Source organism: Fusarium coffeatum (genome assembly GCF_003316985.1).
Source record: "Fusarium coffeatum strain FIESC_28 chromosome Unknown BRIP53273_contig_360, whole genome shotgun sequence".
NCBI classification, from domain to species: domain Eukaryota; kingdom Fungi; phylum Ascomycota; class Sordariomycetes; order Hypocreales; family Nectriaceae; genus Fusarium; species Fusarium coffeatum.
This window is the reverse complement of record NW_022158149.1, coordinates 20,565-42,270: the sequence shown is the minus strand read 5'-3', so window position 1 is coordinate 42,270 and position 21,706 is coordinate 20,565. Positions and strand designations below refer to the sequence as shown.

The 21,706-nt window shown below is 49.6% G+C and overlaps 3 protein-coding genes across 3 annotated transcripts; 1 reads left to right on the top strand and 2 right to left on the bottom strand.

The window, feature by feature from the left end:
- Positions 1-13,799: 13,799 nt before the first annotated feature.
- Positions 13,800-16,843, bottom strand: FIESC28_11102 (uncharacterized protein; the record flags this gene model as incomplete). The annotated part of the gene is made up of 4 exons (XM_031165231.1): positions 13,800-13,887; positions 13,994-14,163; positions 14,229-16,318; positions 16,375-16,843. The coding sequence occupies 4 exons, from the start codon at positions 16,841-16,843 to the stop codon at positions 13,800-13,802; spliced, it is 2,817 nt and encodes a 938-aa protein (XP_031010719.1).
- Positions 16,844-17,724: 881 nt separating this feature from the next.
- Positions 17,725-18,672, top strand: FIESC28_11101 (uncharacterized protein; the record flags this gene model as incomplete). Its single annotated transcript, XM_031165230.1, has 3 exons — positions 17,725-17,728; positions 17,790-17,899; positions 17,956-18,672. The coding sequence occupies 3 exons, from the start codon at positions 17,725-17,727 to the stop codon at positions 18,670-18,672; spliced, it is 831 nt and encodes a 276-aa protein (XP_031010718.1).
- Positions 18,673-19,110: 438 nt separating this feature from the next.
- On the bottom strand, positions 19,111-20,001 carry FIESC28_11100 (uncharacterized protein; the record flags this gene model as incomplete). Its single annotated transcript, XM_031165229.1, has 3 exons — positions 19,111-19,329; positions 19,379-19,625; positions 19,673-20,001. The coding sequence occupies 3 exons, from the start codon at positions 19,999-20,001 to the stop codon at positions 19,111-19,113; spliced, it is 795 nt and encodes a 264-aa protein (XP_031010717.1).
- Positions 20,002-21,706: the final 1,705 nt, after the last annotated feature.

The window sequence follows — 21,706 nt, the reverse complement described above, 5'->3', positions numbered from 1 at the left end:
TTGTTGTTGTTGTTGTTGTTGGTTCAGGTTACTCCAATAAGGATCTGGGTGACTGGGAGCTGAGTATCCCACTGGTGGCTGCCCGCGATCACCACTGTCCTGAGGCTGTTTCGGGGGAAGGGGAGGAGATCCTGACATAGGCGGAGAGGGATATGCTCGATACCGAGCAATGGTGTCGCTTTTTGCGCTCTCTGAAGCCCTCGTCAGGTCTAGGGCGACTTGCGCCAGGTCTGAGATACCACGGCGTTGGCCGAGTGGGACGGAGATTGTATCGAGGAGGGGTCCCTTGATGAGCATGGAGACAGAATTGCTGCAATATCAGTTGGCTGGACAGACAGACACTCCAACCTTTACCCAGCAACAATTGCGAGACAATTTGTTGGGCTGAACTTAACGTCGATCGTTGTGCTGGAGGTTTGACATATATGGATTAGGGGTGGGTTGCGTTGAGTTCTTGTAAACAACCACCTGTCAGGTACCACCACCAAACGTTAAGATGCAGACTCTCCAGGAATAGATCTGCTCGTCAATTGGGGAACTTCTCAACAGTCGAGATCTGTCAAGACTTGAGTTGCAAGATTGTTGAAGTTGATCAGGGAGGAAAGAAAGGTTGCCCCGCTTCCAAGATCTGCAAAGCTGATGTGGCAGAGAAACAAAACAGAAGGGATTCGGTATGTTCGAGATAGTACGCTGATGAGACTGAACAAAATCGAGGAAGTAGCGAGTCAAGGTCCAGAAGTCGACAAGCGAGTGTGAGGGCGAGGGAGGCGTAAGACGAGATGCTGCACCGTGATACTACAAGATGGGATCTTGGAGTAGTCCTGGTGATACAGCATGAAGCCGTGCAGTTGGGAGGTCGAGACGGAGGCGGCCAACCGCAGAGATTCAGGACCGGAACCTGAGAGGCGGAGCCGGACGAGGCAGGACGGGTGAGTAAGTGTCTTCGGACCCCTTGCTGGCCGGCAGGCCGTGAACACAAGTAATTGAACTGTAGACAGAGGCTGTATGGTGGCCCAAGGTCAGTTTTTGTGCGACTATGTTTGCACTAAAGGCTTTCTCTGGGTGGCAGCGCGACTGAGATGCAGCTGGGATGGATCGGGGTTGGTGACAGGGCAGAGGGACCCTGGCTCAGTTTAGAGTGGCTGCTAAGTCAATCAAGGATTCCGGTAGGTTTTCATAACCAGAATTCTCCGCCTGCGTTGGTCTCGCAAGATGAGCCGAAAGTTCATCAGCGTCACTTTTTCTTTGGAGCAGAAGCAATTAGACACAATATGTGAAGGCGATTGGGGCGTGTCGTTGGTAGAAGAAGTAGTGGAGGAGATGTAGTAGAAAGAGAAAGGAGTAGGTAGTGAGTAAGCCTCCAGGTTTTTGCTTCTGCTGAACACCGAGAGAATGGTCGTGATTAACCGGCCAAGGGTGTTTTTTGAATTTGATAGTGGGGGTGTAAGGCAAGATCAAGACGAACAAGGGAGCGAGACATTGAACGAAGAGAGTCGCCGTAGTCAAGTCGGGCCCGCGCCGACTGGATGGGTTCGATATCGGCTGTCCCGAAGAGATGGGAACGACAACAAGAAGGGCAGTATAGAAAAGAAAAACAAGCAAGCTAGCAAGCAAGGCGGCCAGGATAACAATGAAAAGCGATTATACGTAGCAACGCAGTGATCGTGCTAGGAAGAGAATGCAGTTCCAAGACAGAAGAGACACCTGAGACTAAGACTAGGACGAAAGAGACAGACGTAGATGTACTGTATTGTAGCTGTAAATGTAGATGTAAGTGTACGGGGAGCTCAACCTGAATCTGACTGGTACAATGGAGTCTCGTCTTGTCTCGTCTTGTCATGCCTTGTCGTGAGTAAGGACTTGCGCGATGGAGCAAGCCAGTCCAGCCCAGTCCAGCCCAGGCGAGCGAGCTAGGCTAGACTAGGGCCCTGAGTATGTACTTTGGTGCCTGTGGAGATACCGTGGTTGTGGTGGATGCCCGTTGTGGAGGTTATTGTGGTGTTCAACGCCCAGTCGAGGGGGAGGGGTGCGGCAAGAAAGCCTTTGACACAAACACTTATTTAGTGCCAGACTGCTCAGTAACCCTACGATACAGAATTACAGTACTGTACCGGAAGACGGAATCTTGGTGAAAAGGGACACATGATGCACATATGTACGTTGACGACCAGGGATCGGGGTAGCGAGCCAAGCTAGACGGACAATTGGAACGGGGGTACGGATACCTATGCAGATGCGAATTGTTGTTGGTTATTCCAACAACCTGAAGAGGCAAAGGGAGGAGACCAACGGGGATGTGATCCCAAGGTTCATCCCCTGAAGATTAATGACTTAATACGTAGATCAGAAGAGCCGGGAGCAATAAAAAGAAAAAGGAAAGGAAAAAAAAAAGGAGTGAGTCCAGACCTGGAAATGCCGTAACCAGTGAGGCCACCTGTCGAAGCACCAAGCCAAGAAGCGAAGAGGACGGTAATGATTCCGTCAAGGCAAAGCGCCAGATGAAGTTGAGGGACGGGAAGCGATGCATTGGCCAACTAGTGAGCCAGGAAAAGATACGGTACGGATAGAGAAAGTGGGCTGAGCTATCCATAGTCAATCCAGCACGTCGGCGCGTGGCAAGCAGCTTTATTAGACTCCAAGGGCATGGCGGCAAAGCGTCAGCCGAGCCTCTCTGCTCGTCGTTGATTGTTAATTCAACATCGATGTTAGACATCGTGTATCAATCAATGGTGCAGTCAGGTTTGGGCACGACACCGTGCTATGCCAGAACACATAACTGGGGAAGGTCTGTCAAGTCGATTGTACACGAGTGAACACAAGAAAACCAAGGTTGGACTTGGTATAACATAAAGCCACCAGCTTGGGCTGTTCCCGTTCAGAATATTCATAGCTGCGTCTAGAGCTTTTCAGGAAGCGGCAGTTTTGAAGTCGCAAACCTGACGGGTGTAGAATGCCTTTCTATTGGGGCGTGAGCTAATGTCAACATTCGGTTCTAATGCTGGCCGGCCGGGCGTTAGGAACGAGGGTCTCCAATGACATGTGTGGATGAAGATAAAGCCAAGTTACTGGCATCGGTATTAGTTGTTCGGCCGGCGCTCCGAACTAACGAAGCCATCCAAGATGCCTGACAATGAATGCTATTTAATGCTGCCCGGGGTCTTGATGAAAGCCAGGGTCTGGTCAGGGGCAGAGGTTTGCGCCGGGGGAGGTTGGTGGGTAGACCGAATGGGGCCCTGCGGTGGTTCAAGAGAAGGCATTCGAGTAGGATCAAATGTAGGTGAGCCTCGAAACTCGGGAGTTTCCCTTTCGAATTCTTCGCTTGTCGACATCCGTGAGGATTGTGGTTAGCGCATATCCCTAAGTTGACGCATGATTAGCTCAGTAACACCGTGTTACAAGGGGAGTTTAGAGGCTTGCTGGGTCTCTTTTTTTCCCTGGGTCATGGCGATTTCAAGCGACACGTCCTGTGGTTGCGAGATTCCGGCCGGCAAAGTCCAAGATACATTAGCGTTCAGCCCCAGTGAACTGGGATAGCACACCCTAGATCTCTGACTTAGTGCCGTATTAGCCATCATCGCAAACCCCCAACCAGCCATAATAATGATGCTCGCGATGGAATGGTGATTGCGATGATAGGAAAGGTGACTGGTTGCGCACATCGTGAGAGAACAAAGTTTTTTTGTTGGAAATCAATATTGATCGGTGAACTCCTGCTAATTGATGTTTGCTGAGTTCTCGTTTTTTCCAGGGTCCTTCCTCTTTTCGCGACTTCGTCCACTATGAACCCAGAAGAGGTAGCGCCTGCGTGGGTCGGTAGAATCTTGGGTATGCGATCAGGCAAGAAGCACATACACTCAGTACCTATCTACACATGGAAGGTCCCCATCACTCCAGGCCACATGAACAGAAGAGGCCGCCTTCTTGCCAATTCTGGTTCAACACCATCAAATTCCTGACGAGGCTTAGGTAGTAAAGCATTTGCATGGATTCAATATCCTTGCTACCAGGAACATATGGAACTACCAGCCAAGATACCTACATCGTATCCAAGACGTGCTTACTACAGTGCTACCCTTAACAAGTTATTCGTTATTACCGCTTCCATACATACGAAGCTGACAGGCGCCCTGAGCTTCAAGCTAACGAGTCCGTCTTATTTCAGAATCTTATTTTCTCGCCCGTCGACGCAACCTTCTTAGATTTCGATACTCCCCCCCTATAATCCTACGTACCTCGTTGACTACATACAGACATGCCGAGAAATTCAGCTGTGCAATGCCGCGAGATCTTGTGTCAGGGTGCAAGGTTTAGCCCCAGTCCGACGTTACTTTGTACCACGACGTCATCCTTGTCATTCGGTTTTTTTACGCTTTGCTCTGGCTCCCGTTCAACGGTGGGATCACAACATACTGCGCAGTAAAAGACGATACGCCGCATCGGCTCCCACTATCGAGTGGGGGCCCTTCTACCTACGGTACAAGCACATGATCCAGGACATTGTCGGTGACGCAGAGCGGATTTCAGAACTACAAAGACCCTGTCTGTTTAGGAGCATCTCTAAGCAACAGAGTTGCAGTCCGATGCGGTTCGGTTTGCGTTGAGATCGCGCGATTGAGTGACTATGAAGTCGCAATGCTGTGCCTGCACATATCGAAGTATTGATGAGCCAATACCCAGCCGAGCTACGCTTTTCACAAGTTCGATTACATACAGCACTGGCTCAGACAGTTTTATGAGCAAGTGGTTAATCCCCACTATGTAGCTGTCACCACAAGGGTATAGAGTTGATTAGTGCTCGCTTAGGACGAGCCAAGAGCCTTTCTCTTTGATTACTGTATGTAGTTACCTACGGCACCAGGGAAGCATGACGATGATTGTCAATGGTCAAAAGTCACATCTCCGACCTCCTACATCTCCTCGTCCTCTTGAGTTGTGGGGGCTCTTGGGGTTGTCCTCGAAGCTCAAAACTTGCGACTTGGCGTCCGAATCAGAAATAACTAAACATTCTGCTAATGACGTTCCGCTATGGGTAATTGCTGACTTACCTACTTGCACCTACCTAGGCACTCCATGCAGTGTTTACCAACGGTCGGCTAGCTACCACCTAGCGCAATCTTGAAATTCCGCCAACCGCCGCCAACCGCCAACCACTCCAGACGTGCGGACTATCAGGTACGTATATTGGATTATACCCAGGCAATAGATCTGGACCCTGCGCACACAGACCAAGAACCAGGTCACATCGTCTGGATAGATGCGACAGTACGGGTACTATCGCGGGGCATCATAGTACATAAGCGCACAAATTTTCCGCCTTCGTGAGCACTATATCTCACCTGTCAAGCTTTACGGCGGGCGGTGACGGTCCTTACAGTTGAACACCCCTGCCGACTTACCTGTTGGCAGGAATCCTTTTCATGGTCTCATAACCACCCCACTAACAACATCCCACACCTTGCTGACGTCTACATACAACGATGGTTAAATCTCCGTCGGGAAGAATGCGCCTCTGCCCCATTTACAAAACACATGTTCGTAATGACCCATCGTCGGCACTCGTCCCCCGAGCGGCCGCTCTTACTCACCAACACCTCAAAGAGACCCTGTCTTGACCAGGTACCCTGCAACTGGGACACCTACGAGGAAAGCTGCCGCGCTCACCCAGAAGCTCTGGTCAGCAGAAGCATATCAATGATTATCATTGATGGCCAAGTTCATGGTTTTTACTATCAATCAATGTTTATGATACTAAAACCTGCTTGTTTTTGGCATCCTAAATAAAGGAGTTTTTCCTATTCTCGTCTCATATGTGACTCTTTGAGCTGTGCTCAGACTCAACCACGTGGACGCTGTTCTCTTAAAGCGACTCCAGATATGCCAGGTATATCTGCGTTTCCGGTGGCTCCATCGTCGACATGGCTATCTCGGAGAAATTTAACCTAGTCACATTGCAAGTGTTGTGGCAGGTGTGTCTGGCTTGGACCGGCGGCCTAGCCACGACCGTTGGATCAAGCCAGTAATGATTAGGCCCATGGCCATGTTGGTTAAATCCTCCAAGCCAACGCTCAGTTTTCGCTTATCATAACGTTGTTTCTACGAGTACCTCAACCGGTTAGGAACGCAGAATGAATGAAGGGGTTCTTGGCAATATAACAGGGGGAAACACAATACTCAGTTGTTATTCATGTCAACCTGCACGCGACCAGTTTGAGACGCTACGGTCGACGTCTTCAATACAACCTTGGGAATAGTATGTATTGCTGAGCAGGGAGGCAGGGACTAGCACAAAGCTGAAAAAGGGTGGATCAATGAACCGTGGTCCGTACTCAAAATTATTCAGGACGATTCTCTAACAGCTCTTGGTCATTTTAGGCAAAGAGCTCGCGTGATCTACAGATCTTAATCGCTTAGAATGTCAGGGATGGTAAGTGCCTTGCCCTGAAAGTCTGTCTTTCTGCCATTTCTTTCTTTACCATGTACGAGCCCTGCTTTCTCGCACAAGCAGAAGACACCTGGTTTGAACTGGAATATCACTCACTTCTCGTCACCGCCATGGCATGGGTGTGGAGGTGGCAGTATGTGGCGCAGATGGTGCATATGCAGAGAACATTGATCAGAAGGAAGGAGTATGGCTGCAACAATCGGCAGCCCGTTGCAATAGCTCCTACAGGTGTGCCATGTGGCCAGAGCATGCAATGGGTTTATCCGTACTGCAGGTAAGACATGAAATAGTCTACGGTAGATCCAGGGCTTTTTCAGTTGGTCTGGAGCCTCCGTACACCCCTTGCAGCGACTTTCACCAAGCCACGAACCAGAATTCGGGAAATGGCTTTTATTCTCACCTGTCAGAATCTCGGAGAACCAGCCTAGCCAATTGGTGGACAAGCCACTTCATAGTCGAGAACCGTTGATTGAGGTGGGCAAGGTTTCAGTCAGGAGCGTGATTGCAAGCAGAGCACTGTCAAATACTGCACCTACATCTCCATCTCCTACTCTAAAATCGCCAAACTTCACCTGAGACATTCGACATGTGGTTGGAGATGACGACAGGTGCCAAACAATTGTGGCTTGCGGTTTTTCATCCATGTCAAGGATATCCCTTTCTGCAGTCGCACCGACAGAACAAAACCCCTGTCGAGCTGCTATGGAACCTTCCCGTGTCGGGTCCGACAACTCCGGCAAGGTGTGTTTCCATCTGGCTCTTTGCGCACCAGCCATATCAATATGCAATCTCGCCAAGTTGTAGGATCTGAAGAAATTAGTCGATACATCTATGTCAGCTTACTGCAGTACTTATGAGTCGCTTAGGGTTCTCAATTTAGTCTCTCGGTATTTAGACTTGGGAGGCTGAGGTCGAGTCAGGCACTGCCCGACCGTAGCTTTGGAGAAGGAACTACATATCACAACCCCTCCGATGTCTCTGCTTTGCGGCGATTGAAAGAATATGCAATAGTTGGCCGATACATGCAGATAAGCTTCAAATTCCAGATCCCATTGGACATTGCATGACATGACTTCTTTTTGGTGCTGTTGTTCACACGCAGAATTGCCAAGACGGGTGGGCTCTAGACTTCGGGTCTGTTCCTGAAAGAAATCTCCGGAAAGGTTAATAAGTTATTCGTATAAAAGAAAAGTGGTGCTCCCGACTGGACGGTTCGCTGTGGGTATGGGTATGGGCGCCAGACTCTGCTAAACTAGCGAAGCGGCTGTCGGGCAATTGTATGTACTTGTGACGTTGGTGTGCAGCGAGTTGCAGGCTTACTGACTCAGTTTGGTTGCTACTGAAAAGAGCGGTGATTGGGTAGGAAAGAGACGAGAGCAAAAAAGAAACCTTTACCTCGAATCCAAGCTCTCGGTGTTCTCAACAACGTACTGTACTATACCGTACCGAACTGTACCGTCTTGTATCCCTGTGGTTGCACCATCCCTACCGATACTGAGGTTGTCATATCTGACCAGCGATGCCTCCCGTGCGACATCTAAGACAGCCTAATGTGGCAATAGAGGAATGAAAAGAACTCAGCATATCAGATGCGAACAAATGCTGTCATGTTCCTTAGCTACTTAGGTGGTTTCATGACGCGGGTGTTGTCGGACACGGTAGGCGAGTGTGGCACACTTGTCTTAGACACCCGCTAAGGGATGCTCCTATCGTGGCGAAAGCTTGAGGGTCTGGAGCTTCCGAAAAGGCGGTTCAGCTGCGATTGATGTAGATTTTGCCAAGCCACGTCTCCCTAGTAGACGTTCCTAGAAACTGGTCAGGGGGAGAACTAGATACTGTAGACAGATAGACTATCAGATGCCGTACAAAGGGGATTATGATTATACCGTCATAATGACCTATGCTGACCATGAGTATGAGAAGCAAAGGAGGAAAACTGCAGTTGTGAAATGCAAATTCTCCTTGGTCTTGTCTTGGTACAACAACACGCACATCAAAAGAGGTGTGGGATGCGAGAAGATAGATACTCAGATTGATAGAAGCACAACATGATCCCCTGCGATCAAGTCTGACAATGTACCAAATTGAGAACATGCAGGTATCCAAGCCTTCTGATCACGGTTATCTCTAAATCTATAACCGATAGTTCCGCGCCTTAACACGCATATTACAAAATAGTATCAGGAATATACAAGGATTAAAATAGACGATACTACGTCCACAGATAGATGAAACCCCAGTCAGATATTACCAATTACCACAGGGAGTGACCCGCTATAACTCTGCACTCGACTGGATTTCTAGGGACGTGAGTCAAGGTAAGAACCGAAGTAATGTAAAAATATCCAATCTATGGCAGGCATTACCGGATATTCTAGGTTCCTTCCCGCCTAGGCAGGTACCTAGGTAGGCAGTAGGTCAGCAGTTCTTACCTTATTACAACAGTGGCAGCTGGACCGAAGAATGGAACGCATCAATACGAGGCAGATGCGGGTCCAACACCATCTTGGATATTCTTTCTTGGACTTTAACAAGTCGTAGTACCTAGGTACCTAGGTATCCAATCAACCTCACTTTCCAAGTCAACAAACAAAAGCGTCCATCTTGCTTACATCCTGATCAATCCTCCCAGGCGAACCAAGTCAACCTGCATGAAATAACACGATACATTTCTTGATTCAACAAAAAGAGCACTCGCTACGATTGGCTACATGCTACATATCTGGACCTGCCTTCCTAGACATACAGCGCCTGATCGGATCGGCAGTGCCAAAAGTATTACTGCAACGGCTTATTACAACCTTACAGATATTCAACCCACTCGATCAGGCGGGGAAGATAAACGGAGATGTATCTCGCACCGCACTGCAGCAACAGGGAGCCCTGACCGGAAAGCCAAGTTCCCTTCGTACCCATGCTCATTCGACGCGATACGATTCCCTATTCAAGAAGCAGACTTGTCATGTTTAAGAAAGCCCCTGCTATTGACAAGTATGGCCGCAGGCTGGCCATTGCTTGTGTGTAATACGACATATTACCCGTAGCATTGCAGATCACGCATGTATCGGAGAGTACATATCGTCGCTACGTACAGCACTAGGGCCGCTGGTGCTGAATTTTCTGACAAACCAGGGACTGGACTCAGCAAGACGACCAGACGAGAATCTCCCACATCGAAATAGGCTGTGCCGCTGTCGTCATTACTCGCGGTTATCCTAATGAATTGTCCGATTTGCCAGACACTACACCAAACCACCATCTGAGCCCTCCTATGTTTACAGATTTGCTTCGGTGTGGCGTGCAGCCAAAAGGCATGCTGTAAAATTGACAGCGGTGGCACGTTCATCTTATCTTCTGGCCTTAGGGTGCCTATCTGCTAGGATCCGACAGGATCACTCCCTGCAACGATTGATTTGCGCCGCGTGGGAAGCTCAAGGACACTCCAGGTAGGGGCCGGGCACATGGCAGTGGACCCTTTCCGTCTCGACATGTAAGGCCAACCCTGCTGTCAGCGGCCCTTTTTACGTCCTCTACAGTGTTGGAAATAACCCTAACGCTTGAATTGGACGTCACTAGCCATCAGATGCCCTTCTGAGCTCGCTGTGCCGCTGCTGGATGTCGAAACATCCTTGACTGATGCACTGGATTAGGGGCCTGCACTATCAAAGTCTATGTTCAACTCTCTCCCTTCAATATCGTGCAATAGGTGGCTTGCGCGCTTCGGGTGGCAGCGCCATTGCGGCGGTAGTCAGCTATGGTGTTGCCCATCGTACGAGTCCAAAGGCCGCGACCACAGTCTGTTTTGCGAAAGGATCCAAGACAATGCAGCCCAAGCCTTACAATGGCGTTCTTAGCCTGCAATTTCTCGCTGGCTCCTCAAACCCCCCGCAAACCGGCATCGTTGGACTGCAATACCACGATAGTCGATGGATCCAACCCAAATTAGAGACACTGGTTTTACTTTTCATCCCACATTCGGGTACTTTTTCCCTCGAGTCCAGATTCGAAGATATGCCCGGCAGCTTGGAGATAGTGGGCGGGGTCCCTCCCTGCACAACCCTTCATCAGTATGGACAGAACCGAGCAAATGATGGGAGAAGAATTTCCTGCAGGCCGGCTACTGTACTGTGCGATCATTTTATTTGGGGTGTCATCTTCATCTCTTTAACCCCCACCACTCAGGAACCAGGGCTCAGGCTGGCAAGCGTCTCGAGGGACTATCAGGGACAGGGACGATAGATCGACTGGCAGTTTCAGAAAGTGCAATGCCATGTTACTCTCACACTCATGTCTGTGGCCCCGCGAGAGCTGTCTGTCTGGAAAATAAGGGCTCAAACCGGACCTTCACTTGCACAAGATGTGATGTTCGGCCCGTTGTCAGGCTCAACTATGACGGCTGGTGCCGTGCTTGGGGTTCCGGTAGGGGCAGCGCTAGTAAATTTCCGCGTCTGGACTGGAAATGATCTGACAAGATGAGGTTCAAGTCTGAGTTCCAGGGACCAGGCTTCTAATTTAGCCAAGACTGACACTATCTTAGTAGGTTCTCCTAGTCGCCAATATCATACGTCACCTGACAGGCATTGTATTGAAGTTCAAGCAATTTGAGGGGCTGAAAGCAAGTATTCTTTCACTCTTGGTCAGATCAATAGCTTTGTCGATGGAGAACGCGTACAGCAACAGCACAGCACGGATCAATGGTCCAATGGATGCTGCTAGGTGAGAAAATTGCAGGATCTAAAGAGCTTTGCCCTCTCTCGTGATCGACAGGATCTAGTCTATGCTAGGCACCTCATCTCATCTTCGTCTCTGGGGAAACAGACCAGACGAATATTTTCCTGGCCGATTCAGACGCCGTATCCATGCCTGGGTGCAAATTCCATGTTGGCTTGATGCAACTTACCATGCAATTGTGCGGTAGAAGCCATTCTATCAAGAGCGTACTCCAGCAACTCTTCAGCACCATCACCATCACCATCACCATCACCATCACCATCACCATCACCATCACCATCACCATTGCAAATCTTTCCGCGTCGCCTGCGGTTGTTTTAGCTAGGTTCCAAGTGTTTCAAGTTGCTTGCCTGAGTTGCATCAACTAATGTTCAACGAAGGATGGAGGCTCTCCCGGACAAGCACTGTATGACACAAGGCATCAATGATCACGGGCCCAGAGGCCTGGGACGCGGCCGCGTGCTTGCAGATTGTGTTAGTTCTCTTCTACGGGTGACTGCATGCCTGTTTCTTACATGTTAATGCGATAGTAATCTTCCAGGGCTGGCAGAAACAACCAAGAGGTGAGAGTTGAGGCAGCCGTTGCCAATCCGTCGTTGGGACCCTCCCATAAGGGTAGGGTCTTAAATTTGCGATGCCTCCTCCGTCTGTTTCATTGGAGAAGTCTCGCAAACCTGACCAGCAGGGTACAGTTCCTTGGACTGAATCTCGTGTGCGAATGTGTCAAAGTGTTTAGCTGTCTCAGGGAGCATTACAGATCCCTGGTACACAACTCAAGTGTTGTAGCCAATCTAAAGGTCAGGACTGCGAGGTGCAGCTGATTGTCTATTAGTTCCGTTTTGTGTACAGGTCGCTCTGAACGTCGCTCAACTGAGGCATAAGAGATCCGAAGACCCTCGGCTTGACCAGCTGAAAGACCAATACATTGTTCGTTATGTGCCTGTCTTGGAATCGAGCCTGTCTCAGATTCCCTCTAGATTGTGGCCTGATGTTGCTGCCAGAAGCAACTTCATGAGGCTTGGGTACGAATACCGTCTCGGTCAACTGGCTATAGTGCCTATAGGCCTACGCCCGTTCACCTGCGAATTGCCCTACGAGATAAGAAAAAGCAAAAGGCACGTTCATTCCCAATCTAACATTGACGTCATAAGAGCCTGTTCAGCTTATCCGAGGAGCTGAGAAGGGAGCTGATAGAGCAGCCCGTATACTTGGGCCTGGTCGCCCATTAGTCCTTACATGATCCACGACTCTCGAGCGTTGGGGTGATCCCGACCTCCTCGTTGGCCGCCGATGAAACAAGGCCGATGATGGATCGCTGGATGCATCCCGTTGCTAATGTTAGTGCTAAGATGTGTCGTCAATTCCGTTGCCGTGGCTCTCTCCCTTCTTCTCAGGGCCAGTTCGAGAATGTGGCGCATCAACTTGCTTCTTCGAATGTCTCGCTCCCTGGGGTCACCGAGGGCCTGGGTCGACCGACGCCAAACCCGTCATGATGAACTACGATCGGCATTGAAACGATACAGTACGACGTGTACGCGGGACGCGCCCCTAAGATTGCATAGCTCATAGACTTGAGGTATGCTCATACTTAGGACGTCTAATACAAGTGATCGCCCATGGTGCATGTGCGCGTCGGCGAATTTACGAGGCTCTAGCTTACAATGAGACATCAGTTGGTCGTGATATATCCAACATCAATACTGAGAAAAAGTTCCCTTAATCGTTGTAACTACCCAACGAGCTAACAACGGATGGTCCTAGGATACTGACGATGGGCTCGGGACCGAGTTTACGCCACACGTGGTATATAGCTGAAACAGAGGCAGAGTGATCAGTTATCGAAGTTTACATACTATAGACGGATGAATCTATTGTACTATACACATGGCATTAGACCTGCGTGGCATACCTGATAAGGAAATAAGATAAGACAAAAAACGCCTGAATCATAACTCCTTTCGCCGATCATCCTACAACATGATTTGCCAGATGGGCTTCAGCAATCCAGCTCGGGTAGTGTCTGCCGTAGATGTTCGGGTGTCTCATATTCAAGACTCGTTCTCGACGACTCTCGGAAGTTAGCATTAGCAAAGATATGAGACATATCTCAAGCGGAGTGGCATTTTTGTATCCCTTGACCGATCGAACTGTGGCGTAGCACAACAAAATTCAGACTCGCTTGGCTCGCTGCGGCGTTACCTTCACCATGCCAATCTAGCGCAGAATATGATAGAAAACACGGCACAAGATACATCACGACTCTGAGCCAGGCATGCAGACGCCAGAGTCAGACTCACTCAGCTGTCTCGAATGGAGACAAGCATGCGTATGCGTAAGGGGGTGATGGCTGGAGTTGGCGGGAAGGACAACGTGGGATCACGGGATAGGGGGGGTTGTAAGACGAGCAGCCGTTTTGTGAACCGGATAGGTGCGTCGCAAAGAGGGCTGATTTGGGTCACATTTGTGGGATCGAGTCAATCACCATCACCGCAAGGAGTAGATACTTGTGACGCAGTTGGGCAAGTCGCCACGAGACGTTTCAGAGATACAGAGCAGGTCGAAGCGCGTCAACAAGCTCCTTATGTACGAGGTGATGGCATAGCCGACAAAGGTCCTTTCGAGTGCTTTACAGTCGACTCTCGATGCCTCGGTAGTTATTGTCCTCGGCCCAATGGGAGTCTGGCCAGACAAGACGAATCGCTTCCCAGATATGGCTATTCAAGACATCTGTTAGTGGAACATAACTCTTATTGTCGGGCATAACATATGGCAGGGTTGAGTGTATCACGGGAAAACAGGTTAAGGAAAGGGTTGGCTTACCTGACGTGAAGAATCTCGAGTCCGTCCTTGACCTCTTGTGGGAGATCTTTGACATCCTTGCGGTTCTGGGCCGGAAGTAGCACAGTCTTGACGCCAGCTCGGAGGGCGCCGATGAGTTTCTCCTTGATACCTCCGACGGCTGTAACTCTGCCCCGGAGAGAAATCTCACCCTATTGCACAAAAAGTCGTCAGTATACTGAATTATCACAAGCCAACCGCTTGAATGACAACGTACCGTCATTGCCATCGTTGGTGGCACCGGCTTCCCCGAGAAGAGAGAGATGAGTGCGATTGCCTGGCCGATACCACTACTGGGGCCGTCCTTAGGGATAGCACCAGATGGGCAGTGAACGTGAATACTGCGCTCCTTCATGATATCAGTAGTAGGCTCCGGGGTTAAACCCAGCTCGAAAGCATGTGCCTTAACCCAGGTCAAGGCAACCTCAACGCTTTCCTTGAGGACATCGCCGAGTTTGCCTGTAAGCTGAACTCGTCCATTACCGGGCATATCGGCAACCTCGATGAAGAGGATGCTTCCATTACCTCCGGAACTATAAGCTACCAGGCCTGTGACAATACCCGGGCGGCTCGTCTTTTCAGCAATCTCTTCTTCGTACTTCTCAATACCCAAAATGTTCTCAATATCTTCCACGCTCAGCTCGGGCCGGTAGTGATCCAAATGGTTTGTATCCTTAGCCTCAGCGTATTCAACAGCTTTAGCGCGACAGACTGATCCAATCTCTCGCTCCAAGTTACGAACTCCAGATTCGCGAGTGTAGGATTCGATGATCTTGGAAACAACATCTTGGTTGAAGGCGACCTGACTCTCAGACAGTCCATTGACTCTAATCTGCTTGGGGACAAGATGTTGCATTGCAATATGCCGTTTCTCAAGTGTAGTATAGCCGGGGATGTAGATGGTCTCCATTCGATCCAATAGAGGAGCGGGAATAGTGTCAAGGCTGTTCGCAGTAGCAATGAAGAGAATCTTCGAGAGGTCAATAGGCATGCCGACATAGTGGTCCTGGAAGTTATGGTTTTGCTCGGGGTCAAGGACCTCCAACATAGCTGCTGAGGGATCGCCATGGACGCTAGCATGACCAATCTTGTCGATTTCATCGAGGAGAATGACGGGGTTAGCAACGCCAACTTTTCTCAAGCCCTGAACAATCAGACCTGGCATAGCCGCGACGTAGGTCCTTCGGTGACCTCTAATCTCCGCTTCATCTCGAACACCTCCAAGGGAGATACGGTGGAACTTGCGGCCAAGGGCCGTGGCGACTGACCTGGCAAGACTGGTCTTGCCAACACCAGGAGGGCCTGCCAGGAGCATAATAGGGGACTTGTCGACCTGACGCTGAGACTTGAGGATTTCAAGCTTAGCCGCCTCGGGCTTTGCGACATCCTCGGCTCTCGGGCCTTCCGTCGCGTTCTCGTTCTCTTGCCTCTCCTGGTTTCCTTGCTCGTCGGCGGAAGCGGGCTGCACCATCTCCTGCTCTGCCTTCTTGATCTTCTCCTCAACATCGTCATTGATCGACTGCTTGAGCCTCAAGACAGCCAGGTACTCGATCAGCCTCTTCTTGACATTGTCCAAGCCATAGTGGTCATCGTCGAGCTGCCTTCTTGCCCTACGCAGAGTCTCGGGGCCTAAGCGATCGTCTGTGGTGACTGTCCAGGGAATCTCAGCCAAGGTTTCTAACCAATTACGAGTCACTTGATATTCTTGGTTCATAGGTTGCATCTTTTGAAGGCGCCTTAACTCGCGGTCTACGGCCTTGGCAGCTTCGGCTGGAAGTTTGGCGTTCGAAAGTTTGCGCTTGAGCTCATCGAGCTCGTTAGCCTCCTGGTCGTCATTTTGGTCGTGTCCGCCAGGCATTTGCCCATTAGGTGGGACAAATGCCATGCCCGGGCCCGGGGGTAGTGAGCCTGGCTTTTTCTGGTTCTCGTTCAAACGATCCAAGATTTGAACAGGCATGGTTGTGAATGTGGTGATCTTGAAGTTGTTCTTGATGCCGCCGACCTGTCGTTCCAGCAACTCAATGACCTTTGTGAGGCGCACCTTGACATCGAGAGCCGCAAGAACCTCAAGTTTCTCTTCATGCGTACTCTCTACCAAGTTCGCCATAAAGTCGGCCAGAAGGCCAGCCTCCTTCAATTCCTTTCGCATGATGAGCATTTCCAGTCGTCTCGTAAGGACTGGTGAAAGAATCGGACCATCTCGGGTTCGGGGGAGGAGGGAAGAAATCCTTAGTATCGTAACTAATTCGCGAGATCGGGTCTTGAAGAGCGCGAATAGGTCTTGCGTCTGTTTATCGGTAGCGCTGTCTAAACAGAACTGTCAATCACAAGGCATAAACAAAAAGTTCAAGGGAACCGCATACTATCTTCATGGAAATAGGTCACTTTGGCTTCGAAATAAGGGCGCTCGCGTGTGAAGTTCTCAATGCGAACGCGGGTGGTACCTTCAACGCGCAAGGAAAATTCACCAGTTCCTCTTCCATCGATACCAATGATTTTAGCCGCTGTACCAAACGTGAAGAGATCATCCTTCTTGGCGGAGCCCGGAAGCACGTTCTCAATCGTAGCTGGGTCTATTTCTTCGGCATCGCCAATAAGTCGCTGGCCATTACCACTGATAAGGGGGGATGAAATTGGAACACAGGCGATAGGGATGCTGTCAATGCGCGTATCAGGGCCCCTCGAAGCAGCTTGTTCGTAGACGTGAGCGAGCAGGGCAGGGATATCGGGTCGGTTTGACGATACTGGGATGCGCTGGACGAGGCCGGGGAGGAGAATGGTGCCTCGTGCGAGCGGTATCAGGGGAAGGTTGGCAGTCTGTGGCTTTGCCATGATGCCAGTGTGTCGTTGGATATGGGACTGATTATGACTTCAAAAGGATGGAAGCAACGCTATACAAGATAAGCAAAGTAGAAGTGTCAAGACGCTTTGAGAGGTGAATTAAAAAAGTGGACAAGAGTTGTTGATGTCAGGTCAGATAGAAGAAGTACGGTAGCTGACGGATGCGATGGCCGACGGTCCAAGACCTCAACCCAGGGTGTGATTGGGAAGGAAACCTGGAGAAACACGGGGGCGAAGGCCGAAGCCGGGGTGCGTGATTCCAACGTCCCACTTTTGGCCGAGGTTGAAGCTACTATGTACTAACTCAGCTCTTATCCGTCGATCATTCAAGAACATCAATGATGCCAACACACCTGGAAAGTAGCGGAGAAGAGTCGGGAAGCTGTAGAAGGTTCTAAGCGGTACTATGCTCTTCCATTGCGTGTATCGCTTGGTGAAGATGGATGGTGTATTGAAGATGTCGGCAGATGCATGATCGACTTCCATATTGAAACAGTGCAAGTAAACAAACAACGGCAATTGATATAGTATCATCCAAATTCGATTTCCCGAATCACTGTCGTCATGCATATGTCAGAGATCAAACAATCAGCATATGATTGCGAATATCTGTCTACGTCAACTTCAGTTGTTGGACACATTGTTACGTCCTCCCGTCTAGGTAGGCACGATAACGTAGGTATCACTCACACGTGCCTTCCATCACTACCTCGACAGCTAGATGACTAAGGTAGTCCCACACCGTGATAGAAGGCGGGGCACCAAAGTAGAATCCATTAAACTCCAGTCGCGTTTGACGCGTCTCATTCTTCCCATCGTGAGCTTTGCCTGTCTGCCTGCCTAGTTCAACTCAACACCATACAACCAACACCATGTGTATGTACTCCCCAGTTACGAAATCTCTGCTGCTAAGGCACCGCTAACATAAGCACTTTAGCTGCTTACGCTGGATTCACAAAAACAAGTTACGGTGCCCAAGGGGGCGATGACTCTGGTGGTTTTTTCGCTGGAGGTTCACAGCAGGGCAGCCAAGGCGGTGGCGGCAAGGTACACACATCAACTCTTCTCCAACTCACCACTAGCAATGTTCTAACAATCAATAGTCATATCAGGATGAGTCCTTGCGTCCCGTCACCATTAAGCAGATCCTCGATGCCGAAGAGGCCTACGCCGGCGCCGACTTCAAAATCGACGGTTCCCCCGTGACTCAAATCACATTCGTTGGACAAGTTCGCAACGTCCAGCCCCAACCTACAAATATCACCCTCAAGATCGATGACGGCACTGGCCAGATTGAGGTCAAGAAGTGGATTGATGTCGACAAGACCGAAGATAATGAATCCAGTTTCGAGCTCGAGTCTTACGTTCGCATTTGGGGCCGCCTCAAGTCCTTCAACAACAAGCGCCACGTCGGTGCGCATGTCATTCGACCCGTTGCCGAATTCGACGAGGTCAACTACCACATGCTAGAGGCCACATACGTTCATCTGTATTTCACAAAGGGACCTCTCGGCGGTCAAGGTGGAGGCGCCAATGGAGATGATGGCATGTTTGTGGATGGTGGTAACTACAATGACAATGCTGGTGGCAACACCAGCCAGTCGCACAGCAAGATCGCTGGTTGCAGCCCATTGGCCAAGAAGATGTTCACTTTTATGAGCGAGACGCCTGGAGGCAATGAGGGTGTTCACGTTAACATCATTACCAGCTCGACCGGCATGTCGGTGCGAGATGCTCTCACAGCCGCTGATGAACTGCTCGGCCAGGGTCTCATCTACACAACAGTTGATGATGAGACATGGGCAATCCTGGAGTACTAGTTTGGAGGTTTGCAAGGGGTATTTCCGAACAACGTCGATATATGTGAATACAAACTACAAAAGCCGGTTGCAAGGTGTTCAAGGTTACAGGTGGTACAGTTTATGAAGGAATGACAAACATATTAGGGTTATTTCTCTCTAATGAAAGACTCGAGCTAGTCGGGAATTCTGCGAAAGCAGAGCATATAGACAGAAATTGCGGTAGAGACAGTGTCTGTTACTAGACATGCAATAAAAAAAAATGAAGGTCAAAGTCCAGTCTGCTTCATCACCAAAACACGACGGTGCACCCAAAAAGAAGAACATCAAACACGCTCGAACGATCACAACTCACATCACAGCACATTTCCAATCTTGCTGCGCGTTGGTAGTATCTTCATCTCCGACTTCAGCCTCTGATCCAGTGTCGGCATTTGGCAAGATCAGAGGCTCGTTTCCCTAGAATCTGACCGCGCTGCTGACGGCAGACACGACAATGGAGCCGCAAGCAGGGCGCGGCATCTGTTGAGGTTCACGAACCATGATCCACATCTTGATGGGCTCGGGGCTGCCTTTGAAGACAACGTCGCGCTTGACCTCGAAGCCGAACTTTTCGTAGTATCCGTTGTTTCGCTCTGTGCTAGACTCAAGATACATGGGACGCTGTTCAGCATCGGCCTACCCCTTGTTAGCCTGACAACCAGAGATAGATCAACGAGGAACTTACTTTAGCAACCATATCGCGAATCAACTTTCCGGCATATCCCCTTCCTTGGGCATTAGGCTTGGTACCGATGTATACGAGATAGTAGTGATCCCTCTCGCCCATGACTTCCAGTTTGGTCTGGTCCAGAACGGGCAGCATCTCATCATAGTATCGTCTCCGTCCCTCGGCCGATAATTGATAGCTTAGTTTCCATAATCCACTACGGATGGAAGTCCACCAGTCATCCATTTGTTGACGTGGTGCGAGCCTGTAGTTTTATTAGCTTGATATCGAAGAGAGAACAGAGCTACATACCAAAGAGCTAAAGCTTCGTAGTCTGACCCAATAGCTGTCACAATACCTTTATAGCAGTGTGCCGAGACCATATAAGTCATGTAGTCAACGTGAAGCTTCCACTTCTGTTCATCTGAGTAATCGACCATGTCATCGCCGTCAAGTAGATACTGACTCATCGCATCAGTTGCGAAAGCCTGAGCCAGAGAGCTACCGGCTGCCGCAGACTCGTTCGCATGAACGAGACGAACAGAAGTTTCCCACGCAGATGGTATGAGAGAGCGTTGTGGCCACTTGGCTACCGTCTTGGATCCCTTGATACCGCTATTGCAATTCTTGCTGATCTCCATGGCTGCAGTTTAACCGGTATTTGATTTATTCGCTTTACCTAGGGGGTCCCTTTCCTGGCAAAGAAAGGGACGCCGACTTGTATTAAGCATAACAGGTCCGTGAAGAAGCGTCCAAACTTACATTGTATATTCTGGCAATTGTCGCCCGTATGAACTCGTGATAATTGAGTTCTTGATACGGACGTAAACCTGGAAGGGTGTCTCAGACAGTTAAGGCTGGTACGAACTTCAACCGACATCAAGGTAGTACTTGAGCGGGCCAGGCTCGCGATCACGGCTTAGTGGGAGAGTTTTGCGTCAAGCGGGATTCTTCGACGAAGCGTAGCGTATGGGATTTTCACGAAGACGGTTGAGGTTGTGTAAAGTGGGAGTGTTATGAATGGTCTGGAGTAGTCAACAACCTTCAATAATGCAAGGTTGACAATAGCAAGCAGCACGTAGTAACGGCGATAGCAAGACGACAAGTTGGCTATTCTTCACAGCAATCTTCTCGAAGAGAAGGCTTAGCAAGATATCCTGACTGAGGTTCCTGTTAGTGGCCGGCCGCTGTGGTCTTGTTGGGATAGAATATTTGAGCAAAACGGTGTTTATGTGACAGTTCAGTGACTGGGTAGATGAGTGAGGAACAAAGACGAGAGTAAGAGATAAGAAATAGATGGGGATTAAGTAGGGCGAGTACTAGATAGACATGTCGTGTACACCCCAATCTGCAGCATAGATACATGATCTGTAGGAAGCGCCTTGAACCAGAAGCCGATATCATTATTGGTCAGATAATTGTATGACAGCCATCATCGTGGGGCAGCCACTAGCTCCGGGGTCCATTGTGAGACAAGCGGAGAGCAGCTTTGGAATCAAGGCGAGATGGCGAAGTTAAGGGCACAGTGTATGCTGACTGACGATCATGGACCACATGATCAAGCTGCAGGGCCGTGGGGGTGAGGCGGGACTCGCCTTAACAAACCAGATCGTGAGTTTGTGCCCGAGATCCACGTCCATCCAGTCAATGTGTAGACAACAAACACACTTATCAAGCCATTCGATATTGATAAGCATGGTACATGGATAAACATACAGTGAGTGTCTCAAATAGAAGCTGAGTATCGAGTCAAGACCCAAGCTACCAGCAGCTGCAAATGTAATTTATGATGGCCAACTAACACATGTGTACAGTAGTAGCTGTCAAAGGGCATCATGCTGCCTGCTTTGTTGGTGGATGACAACGGCTTGCGACGGCACCTAGGCCCAGATCGCTGGTCACTGAGCGGTACTGTGTCACTTGACTAGTGCAATTTGTTTGCTAACCCGGACACGACGGTGAAGCAGGAATCATGAATTGGAGACAACGAATCTTCTGTGCATAAAAGGTTCAGCCATCAAACTGAACATAAAATAGGCCTGTCTCAACTGAGCTTAACCTACTAGCCGGTGGATGTATGCCGATATTGATAGCCAAAGCTATATTGAGGTCTGATAAAAGACCAATGACAGGCTTTGCAATTCGAACATCCTCATTTCATCATATATGATAGTGAATTGCTCGGCTTGTCTCTGTTCAACAAACTTGAACCGGATTCGTAAAACTGTTCGGGACCTTTTCGATTTTATTAAGTCGAAGCCAAGTAGTGAATAATGTAAATTAAAACAGCTCTAGACGTCGTGCAAATCTGACACAAAGTTCAAGAGAGGATATCTATGTTGTTTG